The sequence below is a fragment of the Physeter macrocephalus genome, chromosome 20, assembly GCF_002837175.3.
Source record: "Physeter macrocephalus isolate SW-GA chromosome 20, ASM283717v5, whole genome shotgun sequence".
Classification (NCBI taxonomy): domain Eukaryota; kingdom Metazoa; phylum Chordata; class Mammalia; order Artiodactyla; family Physeteridae; genus Physeter; species Physeter macrocephalus.
Genome location: NC_041233.1, coordinates 9,965,206 through 9,983,476, shown reverse-complemented (window position 1 = coordinate 9,983,476; position 18,271 = coordinate 9,965,206). Strand labels below are relative to the sequence as shown.

Sequence of the window (18,271 nt, the reverse complement as noted above, 5' to 3'; positions counted from 1 at the left end):
TGCAGCCTTTTAAATAAGTATTCATTCCAAGGTGCGTTACTGCTCACTCTGAGGCAAGACTTTTCTAAGTATTCTACCTAGCGGTCTGTGAATTACGACTTTTTCCACTTTGGCTGGTGAGAACAGTCCTTTTCCGGGCCCTCTGTGAGTGCTGTGCACTGTGTCTTCCAGTTATTTTCAAATTTTCTTTAATTTCTTCACTATATGAGCTGATCAATATTCTGCTGAATACTCAAGGACAATCCACTGTAGATAGCCAGACTTTTCTCTCTGTGAAGTTACTGCCTATTGTGTCCTCTATCCTGTGAACCATAAGCAGCCTTAATCTCTTTGGACTGTCAACTCCAATTCCTAATTTAGTGAGAGTGCAAGGCTCTATCAGGGTTCAGTGACCTGGCAGGGTTATCATAGACCTCAAGTCTTATGTTTTCTGGCTCTAAGTAATTTCTGCCTTTGGTTGGCTGATGACTACTGTCTTGAAATTCATTGTTTCTTACTTTGTCTGATCGTTTCGGTTGTTTCAGATGGGACAGTAAATCCAGTCCCTATTATTCCATCTTGGCTGGGTGTGGAAAATTATTTTTTTTAACAGAAACTTTAAAGCATAATTTTACATTTGAATCTAATACAGGAATACCTCATTTTACTGTGCTTCACTTTATTGAGATTCACAGATACTGCATTTTTTACAAATTTGTGGCAACAAATTGTAAAAGGAAGGTTTGTGAGAAGCCTGCATCACTGTCATTTTTCCAACAGCATTTGCTCACTTCATGTCTCTGTGTCACATCTGGTAATTCTTACAATATTTCAAACCTGCCACCAGCAAAAAGATTATAACTCACTGAAGGCTCAGATAATGGTTAGCATTTTTAAGCAATAAAATATTTTTAAATTAAGATACATATATTGGCTTTTTTTAGACATAATGCTATTGCACACTTAACAGTCTACAGTACAGTATAAATAAAACTTTTATATGCACTGAGAAACCAAAAGATTGTTATGACTCACTTTACTGGGATGTATCGCTTTAGTGGAACCAAACCCACAATATAGCCAAGGTATGCCTGTAATAAAAAAAGTAAAGCCTACATTTTGTATGTCTTTGCTCTGTATCTTTTGCTTATGTTTTATGAAAATATTTATCAATATTATATTTTAAATCTTTAAAGCAAAACAGAAACACCAGTTCCTCATCACAGTTTGAGATATAAAAGTGTATCTCAAGGATATAAGTATAAAACTAGATCAAAGGGAATGTGTATATTCAACTATAAAAGGTAATAACAAATTATTTTCCGACGTGATCTGGCCATAGCACTGAATAAAAACATTCATTTCTCTGCATTATAAACAATACTTGGTATTGTTAGACTCTACATTTCTTTTTATTTAAATAGATATAAAGTGGTATTTAATTCTAGTCTTATTATGCATTTCTCTATTATCAATGAAGATTTGCATCTTTGCCTTATGACCATTTTTTAAAAATTGAGCTGTACTTTTATATTAACTTATAAGAAGCTAACATTCATCACATTTTTGAGTATTTGCTATGTGCATTATTCTAGGAAGTGGAAATATAGCTGAAAAGAAAACAGGCAAAATCTCTGCTTTCATGGACCTTACATCCCAGTGGAGAGACACAGTAATGATACATGTAAGTAACACACTACATGCATTAACTGCAATTTAGAAAACTCTCCTATCTTTTGACAATGATTTGCAGTGCCAGATCTATCCAAAGATCAAGTTCCCATACATGGAGAGGTCATCTTCTGGGCTCTCCTTGAACCAAACCAACAAACCAAATTACCACAGGCTTATTATATATCTCAATCATTTTCTGGGTTCTAACTTTTTAAGGGGTAACTTGACTTCTTGAAAACAAAAACAAACACAACAAAGTTCATAGGAACTCCAATTAGAATTAATTGAATAGATATATCAATTTAGAGAGGAATACATCTTAATGATGTTGGCCCTTCCAGTGATCAGCCAGATACATACATCACATATATGAAGCTTCTTTAAGTTTTTCAGTAACATTTTATATTTTTTATATAAAGGTACTCCATGTACGTTTAAAACAAGCTATCAGAAACATACACACATTTCCTACTGAACGTAAAACACGCTGTCACTTTGAGAAAAGCAGGACACTGTTCCAGCTCCTGGCTCCAGAGCAATGGTGCAGTGCTTTCACCCAGAGATAGAGGCAGGCCATAAGAAGAGAGAACTCAGAAGCTCTTCTCAAGAAAATTCACTTTGTGTGGAACAGAGTGTAGGTAAGTTCAAGCCTAAGGTCACCACTGAAAACAACGAAATTTCAGTGGTAAGCAATTAAGAGGCTAGTAGCTCCATGAGAGCAAAAAGCTAAGCCACAGACCAACTAAAAATATACCAGAAGGAACAAGGGAGAGAGACAAGTAAGAAGAGGCATCTAAAGCTGTTGGATTTGTTCCTATCTAAAAAAAAACACTCATGCAAATACACTCATACACCCAGATTTCCTACAGTAATAATTTTCTTATATTTTCTGGGAGGTGATTTCCTAAATGGTGACATGAAGGGCAACATCAAAGACTACCATCTGAAAGGGGCTCAAATTTAATTGGACCAATCTGTACAGCAATATATGACGCAGGACATTTCTGGAAACAGCAGAGCAATCAGTTAATTAGTAGAGGTTAATAAAAAGAAATGAAATTGGGTCATTTGTAGATATGTGGATGGACCTAGAGTCTGTCATACAGAGTGAAGTAAGTCAGAAAAACAAATATCGTATATTAACGTATATATGTGGAATCTAGAAAAATGGTACAGATGAACCTAGTTGCAGGGCAGGAATAGAAACGCAGATGTAGAGAACGGACGTGTGGACACAGGGGGAAGGGGAGGGTGGGATGAATTGGGAGATTAGGTTTGACATAAATGCACTACCGGAATAGAAACGCAGATGTAGAGAACGGACGTGTGGACACAGGGGGAAGGGGTGGGTGGGATGAATTGAGAGATTAGGTTTGACATAAATGCACTACCATGTGTAAAACAGATAGCTAGTGGGAACCTGCTGTATAGCACAGGGAGCTCAGCTTGGTGCTCTGTGACAACCTAGATGGGTGGGATTGGGGGTGGAGGGAGAGAGGTCCAAGAGGGAGGGGATATACGTAAACATATAGCTGATTCACATCATTGTACAGCAGAAACTAACACAACATTGTAAAGCAATTATACTCCAATAAAAAAAGAAAAAAAGAAAGGGACAGGAAAAAACCCAAAACACAACAATTAGCAGAGGCTAAATGCAAGATGTGATACCAACAGAGGCAGACAAGTTAACAAAGAGATCAGAGAAAGAGATTATATTAATCAGGATTCTGCAGAGAAAGAGAACCAATAGAAGATACATATACATATATACATACATGTACATATCTATCTACAGATAGATACAGAGAGAGAAAGAGAGGTTTATTAAAGAAATTAGTTTATGCAGTTAAGGCCAAGAAGTCTCTCATCTGCTGTCTGCAAGGTAGAGAACCAGGGAAGCCAGTGATAATTCCCTAGTCCAAAGGTCTGAGAACTAGGGGAGCCCACAGTATAACTCCCAGTTGAGGTCAAAGGCCTGAGAACTAAGGGGCTGCTGGTATAACTCTCAGAGTCTGAAGACCAAGAACCAGGAGCTCTGATGTCTGAGAGGAGGAGAAGATGGACATCCCAGCTCAAAAAGAAACAATGTGCCCTTCAACTGTCTTTTTGTTCCATTTGGGCCCCAACAGACTGGATGATGCCCACGTTGGTGAGGGTGGATGTCTTTACTCAGTCTAGTGAATCAAATGCTAATGCTTCCAGAAACACCCTCCAAGATACATCTAGAAATAATGTTTTAGCAGCTACCTAGGCATCCTTTCAGCCACTCAAGTTGACATGTAAAATTAACCATCACAGAGACACTCAATGAGCACCCTGTTAACATCATTGTCATTCTAAGAACAGTGGATATGCCCAAGGCAGAGCTCTATGACAAGTGACATCAGAGACAGCACACTGTGGGAGAAAAAGATTTTATTCAAATAGTCCAGCCAAGTCATTAAACAAATATTGATAAGTAAGCAAAAATAACAAGCTCTGCAGAGAAAGAAGGAATCACCATGAGGGTAGGTACAAAATATTATCTAAAGTATTTTTTTTAATTACAAGACATACAAAGAAACAGGAAAATTCCACATATAGTGGGAAAATAGCAGAACTAGAAAGAACAGAAACTGCTTGTGAGAGGATGCAGATACTGGACTTAGTAGACCTCAAAACAGCTATTATAAATATGTTCAAAAAACCACCAAGCCTAAGGAAGTAAGTATTTGTATGAAGACACCTCATCACATAGAGAGTGAGAAAAAAGAGAGAGAACAAAATTAAAATTCTAGATTTGAAATTTATACTAACTGCAACAGAAGTTCACTGGAAGGGCTCTAAAGTAGATTGAAGCTTACAGGAAGAAGAAATAGTAAACCTGATGATAGATCAATCAACAAAATGCAATCTAAAGAACAGAGAGAGAAAAGAGAATGAACAAAGCCTCAAATAAATGAAGGACACTGTTAACTACATTAACATTCATAATGGGAGTACCAGAAGAAGAGAAAAAGAGCAAGGAGCAGAAAAAATATTCAATGAAATGATGGCGAAAATCTTGCAAATGTAAAGAAAAACATTAATCTGAAAATTCAACATGATAAACTCCAAGTGGGTAAACACAGAGATCCACGCCAAGAAGCAGCAGGTAAAAATATTTATAAAACAAATACAAAACTTCATAAGCATCAAGAGAAATTCAACTATTAACATACAAGGAACTCCAATGAGATTAACACCTGACTTCTCATCAGAAACAAGAGTCCAGGAAATGGGATGACGTATTCAATGTGCTGGGGTAAAAAACTCTGCCAACCAAAATAGCAGAAATATTCAAAACTAAAGATGAAACAAATCCACAGATTAAAAAACTAAAAGAAAGCAAAAACAAAAAAACAAACAAGAACCCACTGCTACTAGACCAGCCTTACAAGAAATAAATTCTTCAGACTGGAAGCAAGTGATCCTAGTCACTAGTTCAAATCCACAAAGATTGTAGATAAAAGTAATTATGTAATTTTAAAGGACAGTATAAAGGCAAATTTCTTCTCCTAACAATTTACCAAGGCAGTGAATAAGTCAGCATGTATGTAATTGTATTGTAGTGCTGGGCATGTAGCATATAAAAATGTAACATATTTGACAATAAAGCAAAATGAGGCAGAGGAACAAAGCTATGTTGGAGTAAGGAAATGACCCTGGGTGGTAATGTGAATCCACAGGAACAAATGAAGCAGAAATGGTGAACAAGCAAGTAAATGTAACAGACCATAAATACATACTTGCTATCCATTCTTGTCTCAGTCCCTTTAAGAAACTTCAAATTATATAAAGTAATAAGTACAACAATGCATTGTTGGGATTTAAACATATTCAGATGTACTATGTACAAAAGTAATAACACAAAAACAGAAAAGAAAATATAGAGCTATATATGAGTAACATTTCCATACCTCACTGGAGGTACGGTAGTATAACTCTGAAGTCATTCTGAAAAGGTAAGAATTTATTAAGTAAATCCTATAGCAACCACACGGAAAATAATTTTTGAAGTAAAATTATCATTAAAGGAATCAACATGCTATACTAAAATATACTCACTTAATGAAACAGAAGGCAGTAATAAAAAGAACACAGGCTCAAAAAGGCACAAGTAAACACCAAAAAGTAAAATGGCAGGTGCAAATCCAACTATATGAATAATAACAGAAACTTGGAATGCATTGAAAAATCCAATAAAAAGACAGCAATTGTCAGGTTGAATAAAATGTGAGAATCCAAACACATGCTGCCTACAAGAGATACTCTTTATATTCAAAGCTACAAATAGATCTAAAATTTTAAAAACAGAAAAACATATAACAAGTATGCAACATCTGTAAGGCTGGAGTGGCTACGCTAATATCAGACAAAATACACTTTAACATAAAAGATGTTACTAGAGATAAGGAGGAGAATTATATAACGATAAAAGAGTTAACTTATAAAGGAGACATAAATCTAAGAGCATATATGCTGCTAACAACACAGTTTCAAAATGCATGAAGTGAATACAGAATTGAAAGATGAAACACACACATCAGCAAAAATAGAGAGTTTAATATCCCACTTTCAGTAATGCATAAAACAACTGGGCAGAATATGAAGAAAAAACCAACAAAAAAGAAGGCATGAATAACATTATAAAGCAACCAGATCTAACATTCATAAATACAAAACTCCACTCCAAAGTCACAGAATACACATTCTCCAAAAGTACACATGAAACATTCCCCAGAATAGATGTAAAAAGATTCTGCCAGCATGATGGAAGGAAATTACAAATCAATAACACAAAGGAATTTCGAAAATTCACAAATAGGAACAAATTAAATAACACATCCCTACATAAAAGAGTCAAAAAAGCAGTAAACAAGGGAAATTAGAAAAATACTTTGAGATGAGTAAAAATGAAGACAAAACATACCAAGATTATGAGACACACGTAAAGCAGTACTTATAGGGCAATTTATACCTGCAAATAACACTTGAAGGAGAATGATCTCAAATCAATAACCTAACCCTCTACCTTAGAAAAATAGGGGGCGGGGAAAGCAATACAAACTCAAGGCAAGCAGAGGGAGGGAAATGAGATTAGAGTAAAAATTAATGAAACAGAGAATAGAAAGAAAATAGATAATTCTTTGAAAGGATTAACAAAACTGACAAATCCCTAGTTAGATCGACAGAGAAGATTCAAATTACTAAAATTACAGACGAAAGATGGTATATACACTAGGGATATAATATACTCACATTACAAAATTGTAATATTTTATACATTACAAAAACAAAAATAATCGTAAAGAAATGTTATGAACAATTATATGCCAACAAATTAGATAACTTTAATGAAAGGCAAACATTCCTGAAATTAGGAAAAAATATAAAAAGTGACTCAAGAATAAACAAAAATTTGAAAAGACCTATAACAAGTAAAAAACACTGAATTAGTCATTTTAAAACTTCCCATAAAAGGGCTCAGGTTCAGATGGTTTCACTGGTGAATTTTACCAAACACTTAGAAAATAATTAATATTAATTATTCAAAAAAAATGGAAAAGATCACTTCCTAACTCATTCTATGAGCCCAATATTACCCTGGTACCAAAATCAAACATCAGAAAATACAACTACAGATCAATATCCAAAAATACTAAGATCAACATCTTATGAGTATTGAAGACCCACAAATCCTCAACAAAACACTATCAAATTTTATCCAGTAACAAATAAAAAGGATTATAAAGGATGACCACGTGGAACTTACCCCTCTAAAGCAAGGTAGGTTTATCATTTGAAAACAGTAAATGAGTGGCAACTTTGTGCTCTCCTAACTCACTCCACCTGGAGGGTGACTTCTCTGTACTCTCCCTGTGCCTCACTCCAGCTCATGGGTATCTTCCAGAAAGGAACTTCCACACTAGTCTGGTACCCTGACTGTTGCAACTGCTACAATCTTAGAGAGACACCTCTAAGATCACCTGGTTCTGGTGGCTATTAGGGCTTATACCTGCGGTCCCACAGAATTATATATCTGCACTCTTTAAAAGGTACTGCCTGAGGGTCTGGCCTCCAATCAGCCTGAATCTAGATTCTGAGTGAGATCCTCTGCTTTGGGACACTGATAGGTCTTGGAACGCCCTCACATATTGGGAGCCACTAAAAATAAATTAGGCTGTTTAGACAATAGGAAAGTTTTAAAGGACAACCAAGAGCTAGGGCAGAGTTGAAGAGTAAAACATATCTCTTACATGAGACTACTCCTTCAAGAGTGGAGAGAGGTTATTTTATCTAATGCATAGAAACCAACAAAGGTCATAAGGATTCAACCCAAAAGAGGATATAACATTTGTAAATATTTATACATACAACACAGCAGCAGCACCTAAATATAAAGCAAATATTAAGAGACCTAAAGAGAGAAGCTGATGGCAATACAATAACAGTAGGGATGATAATATCCCACTTTTGTCAGTGGATAATCCAGACAGAAAATCCATATGGAAACACTGGACTTAACACATCAGACAAGATTAATTAACAGATATACACAAAACATTCCACCCAAAAGCAACAGAATACACATTCTTCTCAAATGTACAAGGAACATTCTCCAGGACTGATCATGTGTTAGCCCACAAAATATGTCTTAACAAATTCAAGAAGACTGAAATCATATCAAGCATCTTTTCCAGCCACAATGATATAGAATGAAAAAAACCAATTACAAGAAGAAAACTGGAAAGTTCACATATATTTGGAGACTAAACAAAATGCTAGTGAACACCAAAGAGTCAAAGAAGAACTCAAAGGAGAAAAAAAACTATCTTGAGACAAATGAAAATGTAAACACAATAGACCAAAACTCACAGGATGAAGTGCAAGCAGTTCTAAGCAGGAAATTCATAATAATGCTTACATCAAGAAATAAAAAAACTCTCACATAAACAACCTAACTTTACGACTCAAAGAACTAGAAAAAGAGGGAGAAATGAAGCCCAAATTAGTAGAAGAGGAAATAACAAAGACTAGAGCAGATAAAAATAAAATAGGGACTAAAAATACAGTAGAAAACATCAATGAAACTAAGAGTTGGTTCTTTGAAAAGATAAACAAAATTGAGAAACCTTTAGACACTCTCACGGGGAGAAAAAGAAGACTCAAATAAATAATACCAAAAATGAAAAAGAAGATGTTACAAGTGACACCTCAGAAATACAAAGGGTAAGAGGCTACTATAAAGAACTATACCACAATAAATTTCACAACTAGAAGGAATAAATTCCTAGAAATATACAACCTACCAACACTGAATCAGGGAGAAGTTAAAAGTCTTAACAGGCCAATTACTAGTAAGAAGTTTGAATCAATAATCAAAAAGATTCCCAGCAAACAAAAGCCTAGGACCAGACAGCTTCACTGGTGTATTCTAACAAACACTTAAAGAATTATTACCAATCTTTCTCAAACTCTTCCAAAAAATTAATAGGGAGGGACACTTCCAAATTCATTTTAGAAGGCCAGGATTACCCTGTTACTAAAACCTGACAAAGACACTGGAAGAAAAGAAAATTACAAGCTAATATCCCTGATGAAGACAGACACAAAAATCCTCAACAAAATATTAGCAAATCAAATTCAACAATCCACTAAAGGCAGCATACACCACGATGAAGTGGAATTTATTCCAGGAATGAAAGGATGAGTCAATATCTGGAAATCAATGTGATATACATCATATTAGGAAAGGATAAAGATCAATGATCATCTCAATAGATGGAAGAAAAAAAAATGCATCTGACAAAATTCAACACTCATTCGTGATCAAAACTCTCAACAAAGTGGGTAGTGAGGAAATGTACCTCAACATAATACAGGCCATGTATGACAGGACCACTGCTAAAATCATACTCAATGGTAAAAAGCTGAAAGATTTTTCTGTAAGATCAGGAACAAGACAAGGATGCCCATTCTTGACACTTCTATTCAACATGTTAATGGAAGTCCTAGTCAGAGGACTTAGGCAAGAAAATGTAATAAAAGCCATCCAGGGACTTCCCCACCAGAGAAGATAAGACTCCACGCTCCCAAGGCAGGCGGCCTGGGTTCATTCCCTGGTCAGGGAACTACATCCCACATGCATGCCACAACTAAGAGTTTGCATGCCACAACTACAGAGCCTGTGTGCCACAACTAAGGAGCTGGTAAGCTGCAACAAAGGAGCCTGCCTGCCGCAACTAAGACCTGGTGCAACCAAATAAATAATTAATTAAAAAAAAAAGCCATCCAAATCAGAAAGGAAGAAGTAAACTGTCATTATTTACAGATAACATGATATTACACATAGAAATAACACTAAAGACTCCATTAAAAAACTTTTAGAACTAATAAATGAATTCAGTAAAGTTGGAGGATACAAAATCAACATACAAAAATGTGTTGTGTTTCTATAGATTAATACAAACTATCAGAAAGAGAAAGTAAGAAAACAATCCCATTTAAAACTGCATCGAAAAAATGAAATACCTAAAAATAAATTTAACCAGGTAGATTAGATAAAAGACCTGCATATTGAAAACTATAAGACACTGACTGGGGCTTCCCTGGTGGCACAGTGGTTGGGAGTCCGCCTGCCGATGCAGGGGATACGGGTTCGTGCCCCGGTCCGGGAGGATCCCGCATGCCGCGGAGCGGCTGGGCCCATGGCCGCTGGGCCTGAGCGTCCGGAGCCTGTGCTCCACAACGGGAGAGGCCACAACAGTGAGAGGCCCGCGTACCACACACACACACACACACACACACACACACACACAAAAAAAGACACTGATAAAAGAAACTGAAGAAGACACAAATAAACGGAAAGTTATTGCATGCTCATGGACTGAGAGAATTATATTATTAATATGTTCATATGACTCAATGCAATCTACAGATTCAATGCAATCCCTATCAAAATTTCAACAGCATTTTTCAAAGAAGTAGAACAAACAATCCTAAAATTTGTATGGACCCACAAAAGACTCCAAATAGCCAAAGCAATCTTGAGAACAAAGAACAAAGCTGGAAGTATCACACTTCCTGATTCCAAACTATACTACAAAGCTGTAATAATCAAATAACATGGTACTGGCGTAAAAACAGACACATAGATCAATGGAACAGAACGGAGAGCCCCAAAATAAACCCACATATACATAATCAATTAATTTAAGACAAAGGATCCAACAATATACAACACGGAGAGGACAGTCTCTTCCATAAATGGTGTTGGGAAAACTGTACAGCCACATGCAAAACTAACTCAAAATGAATTAAAGATGGGAACATAAAACCTGAAACCATAAAACTCCTAGAACAAAATATAGGCAGTAATAAGCTCCTTGATAGTGGTCTTGGCAATTATTTTTTTTTGGATTTGAAACCAAAAGCAAAGTCAACAAAAGCACAATAAACACGTGGGACTACATCAAACTTCAAAGCTTTAGCACATAAAAGGAAACCATCAACAAAATGAAAAGGCAACCTACTGATAGGAAAGTATTTACAACTATATATCTGATAAAGGGTTAATATCTAAAATACACAGAGAACTCATACAATTCAACAGCAAAAAAAAAAAATCTGATTTAAAAATGAGCAGAGGATATGAATAGACATTTTTCCAAAGACATGAAGATGGCCACGGAGTACATGAAAAGGTGCTCAACATCACTAATCATCAGGGAAATGTAAATCAAAACACTACTTTTTAAAAAATTAAAATATATTTGACATATAACTATAAATTTAAGGTGTACAATATGTTACCTTGACAAATTTATAAGCTATACTGTGACTGCCACTGTAGCAATAATTAGCACAACTATCATGTTACATAATTATCATTTCTTTTTAGTAGTTGGAAGAATTAAGTTCTACTCTCTTAGCAAATTTGATGATTATAATACCATACTGTTGCCTCTATTCTCTATACTGTTCATTAGATCTCTAAGGCTTATTTACTGATTACAAGTTGGTACCCCTAAATAACATGTCCTATTTCCTCACCTTTCATCCTCTGGTAACCACCACGTCACTCTCGTTTTTAAGAGTTTGGCTTTTTCAGACTCCACATATAAGTGATATCATATAGTAACCTGTCTTTCTCTATCTGACTTATCTCACTTAGCATAATGTGTTCAAAGCCCACCCGTATTGTAAATGGCAGGATGACCTCCTTTTCTCGTGGCTAGATAATATTCCACTGTGTATACATATTGTACACATCACATCTTTTTTATCCATTCATCTGTTGATGGGCACTAAGATTGTTTCCAAGGCTTCCCTGGTGGCGCAGTGGTTGAGTGTCCGCCTGCCGATGCAGGGGATAGGGGTTCGTGCCCCGGTCTGGGAAGATCCCACATGCCACGGAGCGGCTAGGACCGTGAGCCATGGCCGCTGAGCCTGCGCGTCCGGAGGCTGTGCTCCGCAACGGGAGAGGCCACAACAGTGAGAGGCCCGTGTACAGCAACAACAACGACAACAAAAAAGATTGTTTCCATACCCTGGCTACTGTGAATAATGCTGCAATAAACATCAGAATGCATATATCTCTTCAATATCCTGTTTTCATTTTGGGGGGGTATACAACCCAGAAGTATAAATACTGGGTCATATTCTAGGTCTATTTCTAATTTTTTGTGGAAACTGCATACTGTTTTCCAAAGTGGCTGAACCAATTTACATCTTAACCAATGGTGTACAAGGGTTCACTTTTCTCCACATCCTTGCTAACACATCTTAACTCTTGTTTTCTTGATGCTAACCATTCTGACTGGTGTGATATGATATCTCACTGTGGTTTCGATTTGCATTTCCCTAATGATTTGTGACGTTGAGCATCTTTTCACATACCTGTGGCCATTAACAACACTACTTCTATAAACTCATTAAGACACATTATTTTTTTCACACTACACTCTCAGCTCTTACAGTATAGCAGGTACTCAAAAATTATTTAAGTCAAAAAATGGCCAATAACAACAGGAATGCAGAGCAATGGAGGTAGTAAGGCGGGCAACTGAAATTGCTTTGAGAATCACAGAGTAACCAAGAAAAACAACAGTAAAGATGAGATGGGCAAAAACTGGACTACTGACAAATTTAAGAATGATGAATATTCAAAAAGTGAATCAAAAGGAGAACATTTTTGTAGAGTGGTATCTGGAGGTTTGATTAAAAAAAATCAGTATTGGGCTTCCCTGGTGGTGCAGTGGTTGAGAATCTGCCTGCTAATGCAGGGGACACGGGTTCGTGCCCCGGTCCGGGAAGATCCCACATGCTGCGGAGCAGGTGGGCCCGTGAGCCATGGCTGCTGAGCCTGTGCGTCCGGAGCCTGTGCTCTGCAACGGGAGAGGCCACAACAGTGAGAGGCCCACGTACCACAAAAAAAAAAAAAAAAAAATCAGTATTTTAAGTCACTTATAAGGATTAGAATCTCTAATGTAATATTCTTCAAAAAACATTTTAAAGTTGTCAACCTCTGGACTAATAAACTCCCTCATGTTCATTTGTTCAGTACACATTAACTCACCTGGGAAGCTCTGTCTTGGGAATTCTTCCTCAAGTATCCATGGCTCCTCTCCTTGCTCCAGCCTGAAGATCACCTCTGGTTTGGTAACACAATACCCTGTCAAAATGAAATAATTTAGGACTTGGACTGGGTAGCCTAGACTTCAGGGCCTCTGAAAGAGGAGGACGCTTCTAGAGCTGGTCAATGAAAGTGCCACTGAACATTTCCTTGGAGAAGTAAATACAAATGTCTTCCTGGTGCCCAAAAGTGACCAATAAACATTGACTCCTGACTTCCAATCTTAAATATCATTAAACTCTACAGAATGTCCATATGCTTCTTAACTAAAAGCATTTTTTTCATTATAAATTTGTGGCCAGGATGAGGGTCTGATTTAAGATTCTCATGCATTTATTATCACTTGATGCCTCAGTCAGTTCGGGCTGTTATAACAGAATACCACAGACCAGGAGGCTTAAACAACAGAAATTTATTTCTCACAGTCTGAAGGCTGCTGAGGAGTCTGAGATCAAGGTGCCAGCATGGTCAGAATCTGGTGAGGCCTCTCTTCCGGGTTTGCAGATAGCTATCTTTTTGCTGTGTCCTCACATGGTGGAGAACACAGAAAGATCCCTTCTCTCCTCCTGTTTTTGTAAGTGCATTAATCCCACCATGAGGATCTAATAATTTAATCTAACCCTAATTGAGGATAAGGGTTTAAAAGAAAATTTTTAAATGCCATTTAGAATTACGTAATAAACAGACCTTACCTACTGAGACAAGGTTACTGTAGTTCTCCAGCATCACATCTCTGTAAAGGGACCTCTGAGTTGGGTCCAGGTGCTGCCACTCCTCTTGGGTGAAGCCCACAGTCACATCCTTAAATGATACCAATTCCTGGAATTTCTGTTCAATCTGAAATGTTCAGAATTAAGGTGACATGGAAAAAGATGTATGGAAACAAATCCTTACCGTGATTACTGTTTACAGATTACCAAATTGGTTTGCAGAATGTTTCTTTTGCTTTATACTCTGGGAGAAGAAGAGAAATCATGGTAGAAATATTCTGCCATTGCATTAATTATTAATTATCAAGTCCCCACAATGGATCTGGAACTATGCTAGTTCTTGGAAATACTAAGATTACTAAAAATAATCCTGTATTCAAGAAGCATATAACCTGGTAAGAAAACTTGCAGTAATATGTTACAAGCACTATTGTTAAAGTACACACATAATAGATTAATGTAAATGAGAAGCAAAACTAGTTCTATTTTGAGTTTCACTGAGGAAGAACAGCTATTGGATAAAGAGTAACACTGTGTTCTTCATGAACACAGACAGGGCCAGGGCACAGGCAAAGGCAGGGGCCCTCTAACATCTTCAGGAAATGAGCAAAAAGGCAAACAGCAGAGGAGGAGTTGAGATAAGAAAAAGGGCCATGGATGTATTCAAGGAACAGATTAGAGAGTAACTTCAGACCAATAAGTCTCCAAAGTATGTGATAACTTTCCAAGTTAAAGAATATTTTTGAATACTACAGAAGTTTATATTTATAAATTATAGAAATAAACTAACAATAAACTTATTATGAACTTTAGTTCTATTCTTAGACTTAAAATGTAAAAAAAGTCTAATATTTTATTTCACTACAATACATATTCTAGGTTCCAATCCTTCAATTCAGAGACAATAATTAGGATGTGCAGAAAATGAGACAGGAAAGATTTTGGAACTACTGAACTTGAAATGTCTGTAGAACACAGCAGATAATCAACTGTATCGTTTTTGATATCATCCAGAGTTCATGCCTCTACTTGAGGGATAACTGCTGCAGAGAAAGAGGAGCCAAAGAAGAGATTCAAAGATATACTGAAAGTATGTCACCAGGTTTTTATTTCAGAACCAATTCTCTTTTTAAAAGAAGGGAAGGGAAAGCTAAAGGACAAAACAACACCATTTACATAAACTACTAAAGTAGAAACTGGGATGCAAGTAGAGCACTGATAAAAGGAGATAGACAGCAACAGAACGTGATCAGCAATTCACTGGCAGAAAAGGAAATGTTTTCTCAGGGTATATGCACGAACAGCTGTACAGATACTAGAGTCACAAAGCAAGCCAGGAACATTAGAAGAAAATAGATTGGGCACTGTACTTTAGCAAGATGTGTCTTAACTATAATAAATCTGAAGCATAATACTGAAGGTGTAGAATGAAAATAAGGACTTGGTAGACATTAATAGTTCAGTAGTGTTTGAAATCATCAAGAATGAATCAGAAGGCTCTCAGAAAATTAAGCGTGAAAATAAAAGACTGGAAGCTGAGGGAAAATCACTTTTTAACTAGCTTACAGAAAAAGAACAGGTCATGAAGGCCATGACGGAACTTTCTGAAAGGTAGAATTACAAGAAAGAATAGTTTTTAAACCTAAGAGATGATGATATGACTAACTCAGTAAATACAGAAAAGCGGGATTAAAAAAAAAGAAAAAAAAAACCTCTTGGCAAACTAGAAATAGAAAGGAATTTTCTCAATGTGATAAACGATTTTTACAAATACCTCCAGCAAATATCACACTTAATGGTAAAATATGGAAAGTGTCCCACTTAAAATTAGGAGCAAGATAAAGACACTTACTATCTCCAATTTTATTCAACATTTTTCTGAAGTTCTTAGAGTAATATAGTACAACAATCAAGTACACAGAAAATCCAAATAAAAGTAACCAAAATAAAGTTTTAGAAATTAGACACAAGTTCAGTATAGCAAATTTCAGAAAATTAAATTTTTTAAAGGTACAACTCACAATAGCAAGAAAAACATGAAAATCTTTACAAAAAATAAAATGAAAGAAAATAAGAAGACCCAAATAAATGGAGGGATGTAACAAATTCCTGGATAAGCAGGCTCAATATTATAAAATATTATAATATTAAAAAAATATCAATTCTCTCCATGCTGATGTACAAATTCATAGCAATTTCAAACAAAATCCCAGACAAGCTAATTCTGAAATATGTGAAAATGCAAAGGGTAAAAATCGACAAAACAATCTTGAAGAAAAATTAAGCCAGAAAGAGTATCATTTATCACGTATAATTATCAATATACCATAATTAAAACAGTATGATACCAGCATAAGAATTTTCATATCAACAGAATGGAAGAAGAGTCCAAAAACAGACCCACACATATGTCACTTGATTTATGACAAGGGTAACGGAAGGACAATCATTTCAATAAATGACGCTAGTTTAACTACTGATATAATGAACATTTACTGCTACCTTAAGTGTAAAGAGAAATATATTTTAGACGGTATATAGATCTAAATTTGAAAAGTAAAACAATAAAAATTTTAGAAAATGCCATAAGAAATACCTTCATGACCTCAGGATAGGCAAAGATTTCTTAAACAGGACACAAATTATATAATAATACTATAATATTAAGAACCTACCCTTATCAAAAGACAGAAAGAGAATAAAAATTCAACACACAGAGTGGGAGAAAGCATTTGGAATACATATACCTGACAAAGAAGTCCTATCCCTAATAAGGAAAGACATTTTATAAATTAATGAGAAAAAAAAGGCAAGTCATCATGGTAACTAAACTGAGAGCAAACCCTTCAACAGAAACTATGAAAATGAGAAGACACTGGGTAAAAATCTGAATAGGCCATTTGCAAATAAGAAAACAAAAATGGAATGTCATTTTGAGCAGCTAGGAAAAATGCCACTAGAAAATTCCAAATCCAGCAAAAATATTCTTCTGAAATGAATATATTTTCCATATAAGGGTTGAAAAAGTTATCAAAAGTACACACAGACAAGAAATACTACAGTTATGGAAAGTGATACCTGATGGAAGCACAAAACTTCGGGAAGTAATAAATAAAACTGAAAATGGACTTTAAAGCAACAAGTAACGTCTTCTGGAATCTGTGACAAACGCAAAAGCAAAATACAGCAAAACACCAGTAAAAGGATACTTAAACTGTTTTAAGATTCCTGTATTGTCTGTCAAGTGGTAAAGCACTATTAAAGTAGACAAAAATAAGAAAACTGTAGAGGAAAAGCTCAATTCCTCTGTTTTACTCTACGCAGGCCACCAAATTTGTGGGAGTTTTTCCCACTCCAAGGAATTAACTCAACTCTGACACTACAGAGTCAGATTCCAAGCTCAGTCCCACAACACCACGCCCACTTAAGACACGAATTGCAAATGCAGATTGTCACCGGTACATCTCACCAATGGATATAAATCAAGGTTCCCACATCCTCCTCTTTTGGTTCAATAATTTGATAGAGTGGCTCACAGCAAAACAGAAAAATGATTTACTTTTTAGATTAATGGTTTATTATAAAAGGATACAACTCAGGAACACCCAGAAGGAAGAGATACACAAAGCAAGAATGGGTAAAAGGATACAAAACTTCCATGCCCTCTCAGAGCTCGCCACCCTCCTAGTACCTCCACATGTTCAACAACCTGGAAGCTCTCTGAATCCCATAAATTCAACGATTTTTATGGAGGTTTCATTATATAGTCATGATTGATTAAAACACAGGTCATTAGCAACTAATTCAACCTCCAGCCCCTCACCCCTCCTCAAAGAGTTCCAACACTCTAATCACATGGTTAGTGTTCCTGGTACCCGTACCTCATTCTTAGAGGCATTCCAAAAGGCACCTCATTAACACAAACTCAGGTGTGGTTGAAAGCGGCTTGTTATGAACAACAAAAGACACCAATTCCACCTTAATTTCTCTGGAGCTACTTCAGGAACTGGGAACAAAAACTAGATATTATTAACAACAGATGCCCCTACAGCTCTTAGGGATATTATTAGAGTTTTAGGAGCTAAGTTAAGGAATCCTGGAGGAACACCCAAATAAATATTCATTACATGGGCTTCCCTGGTGGCGCAGTGGTTTAGAGTCCGCCTGCTGATGCAGGGGACACGGGTTCGTGCCCCGGTCCGGGAAGATCCCATATGCCGCGGAGCAGCTAGGCCCGTGATCCATGGCC

At 36.2% G+C, this 18,271-nt stretch overlaps 1 protein-coding gene across 5 annotated transcripts in view; it reads right to left on the bottom strand.

The window, feature by feature from the left end:
- ZNF33B (zinc finger protein 33B) overlaps positions 1-18,271 on the bottom strand; it is a 71,424-nt gene that overhangs the window by 15,645 nt on the left and 37,508 nt on the right. For all 5 annotated transcript variants that reach the window (XM_055080911.1, XM_055080912.1, XM_024115723.3 and 2 more), the window contains exons 3-4: positions 14,005-14,149; positions 13,256-13,351 (exon numbers count right to left, since the gene is read on the bottom strand). In XM_055080911.1, coding sequence (XP_054936886.1) covers positions 13,256-13,351; positions 14,005-14,149 — 241 coding nt within the window. The remainder of the gene's footprint in view (positions 1-13,255; positions 13,352-14,004; positions 14,150-18,271) is intronic.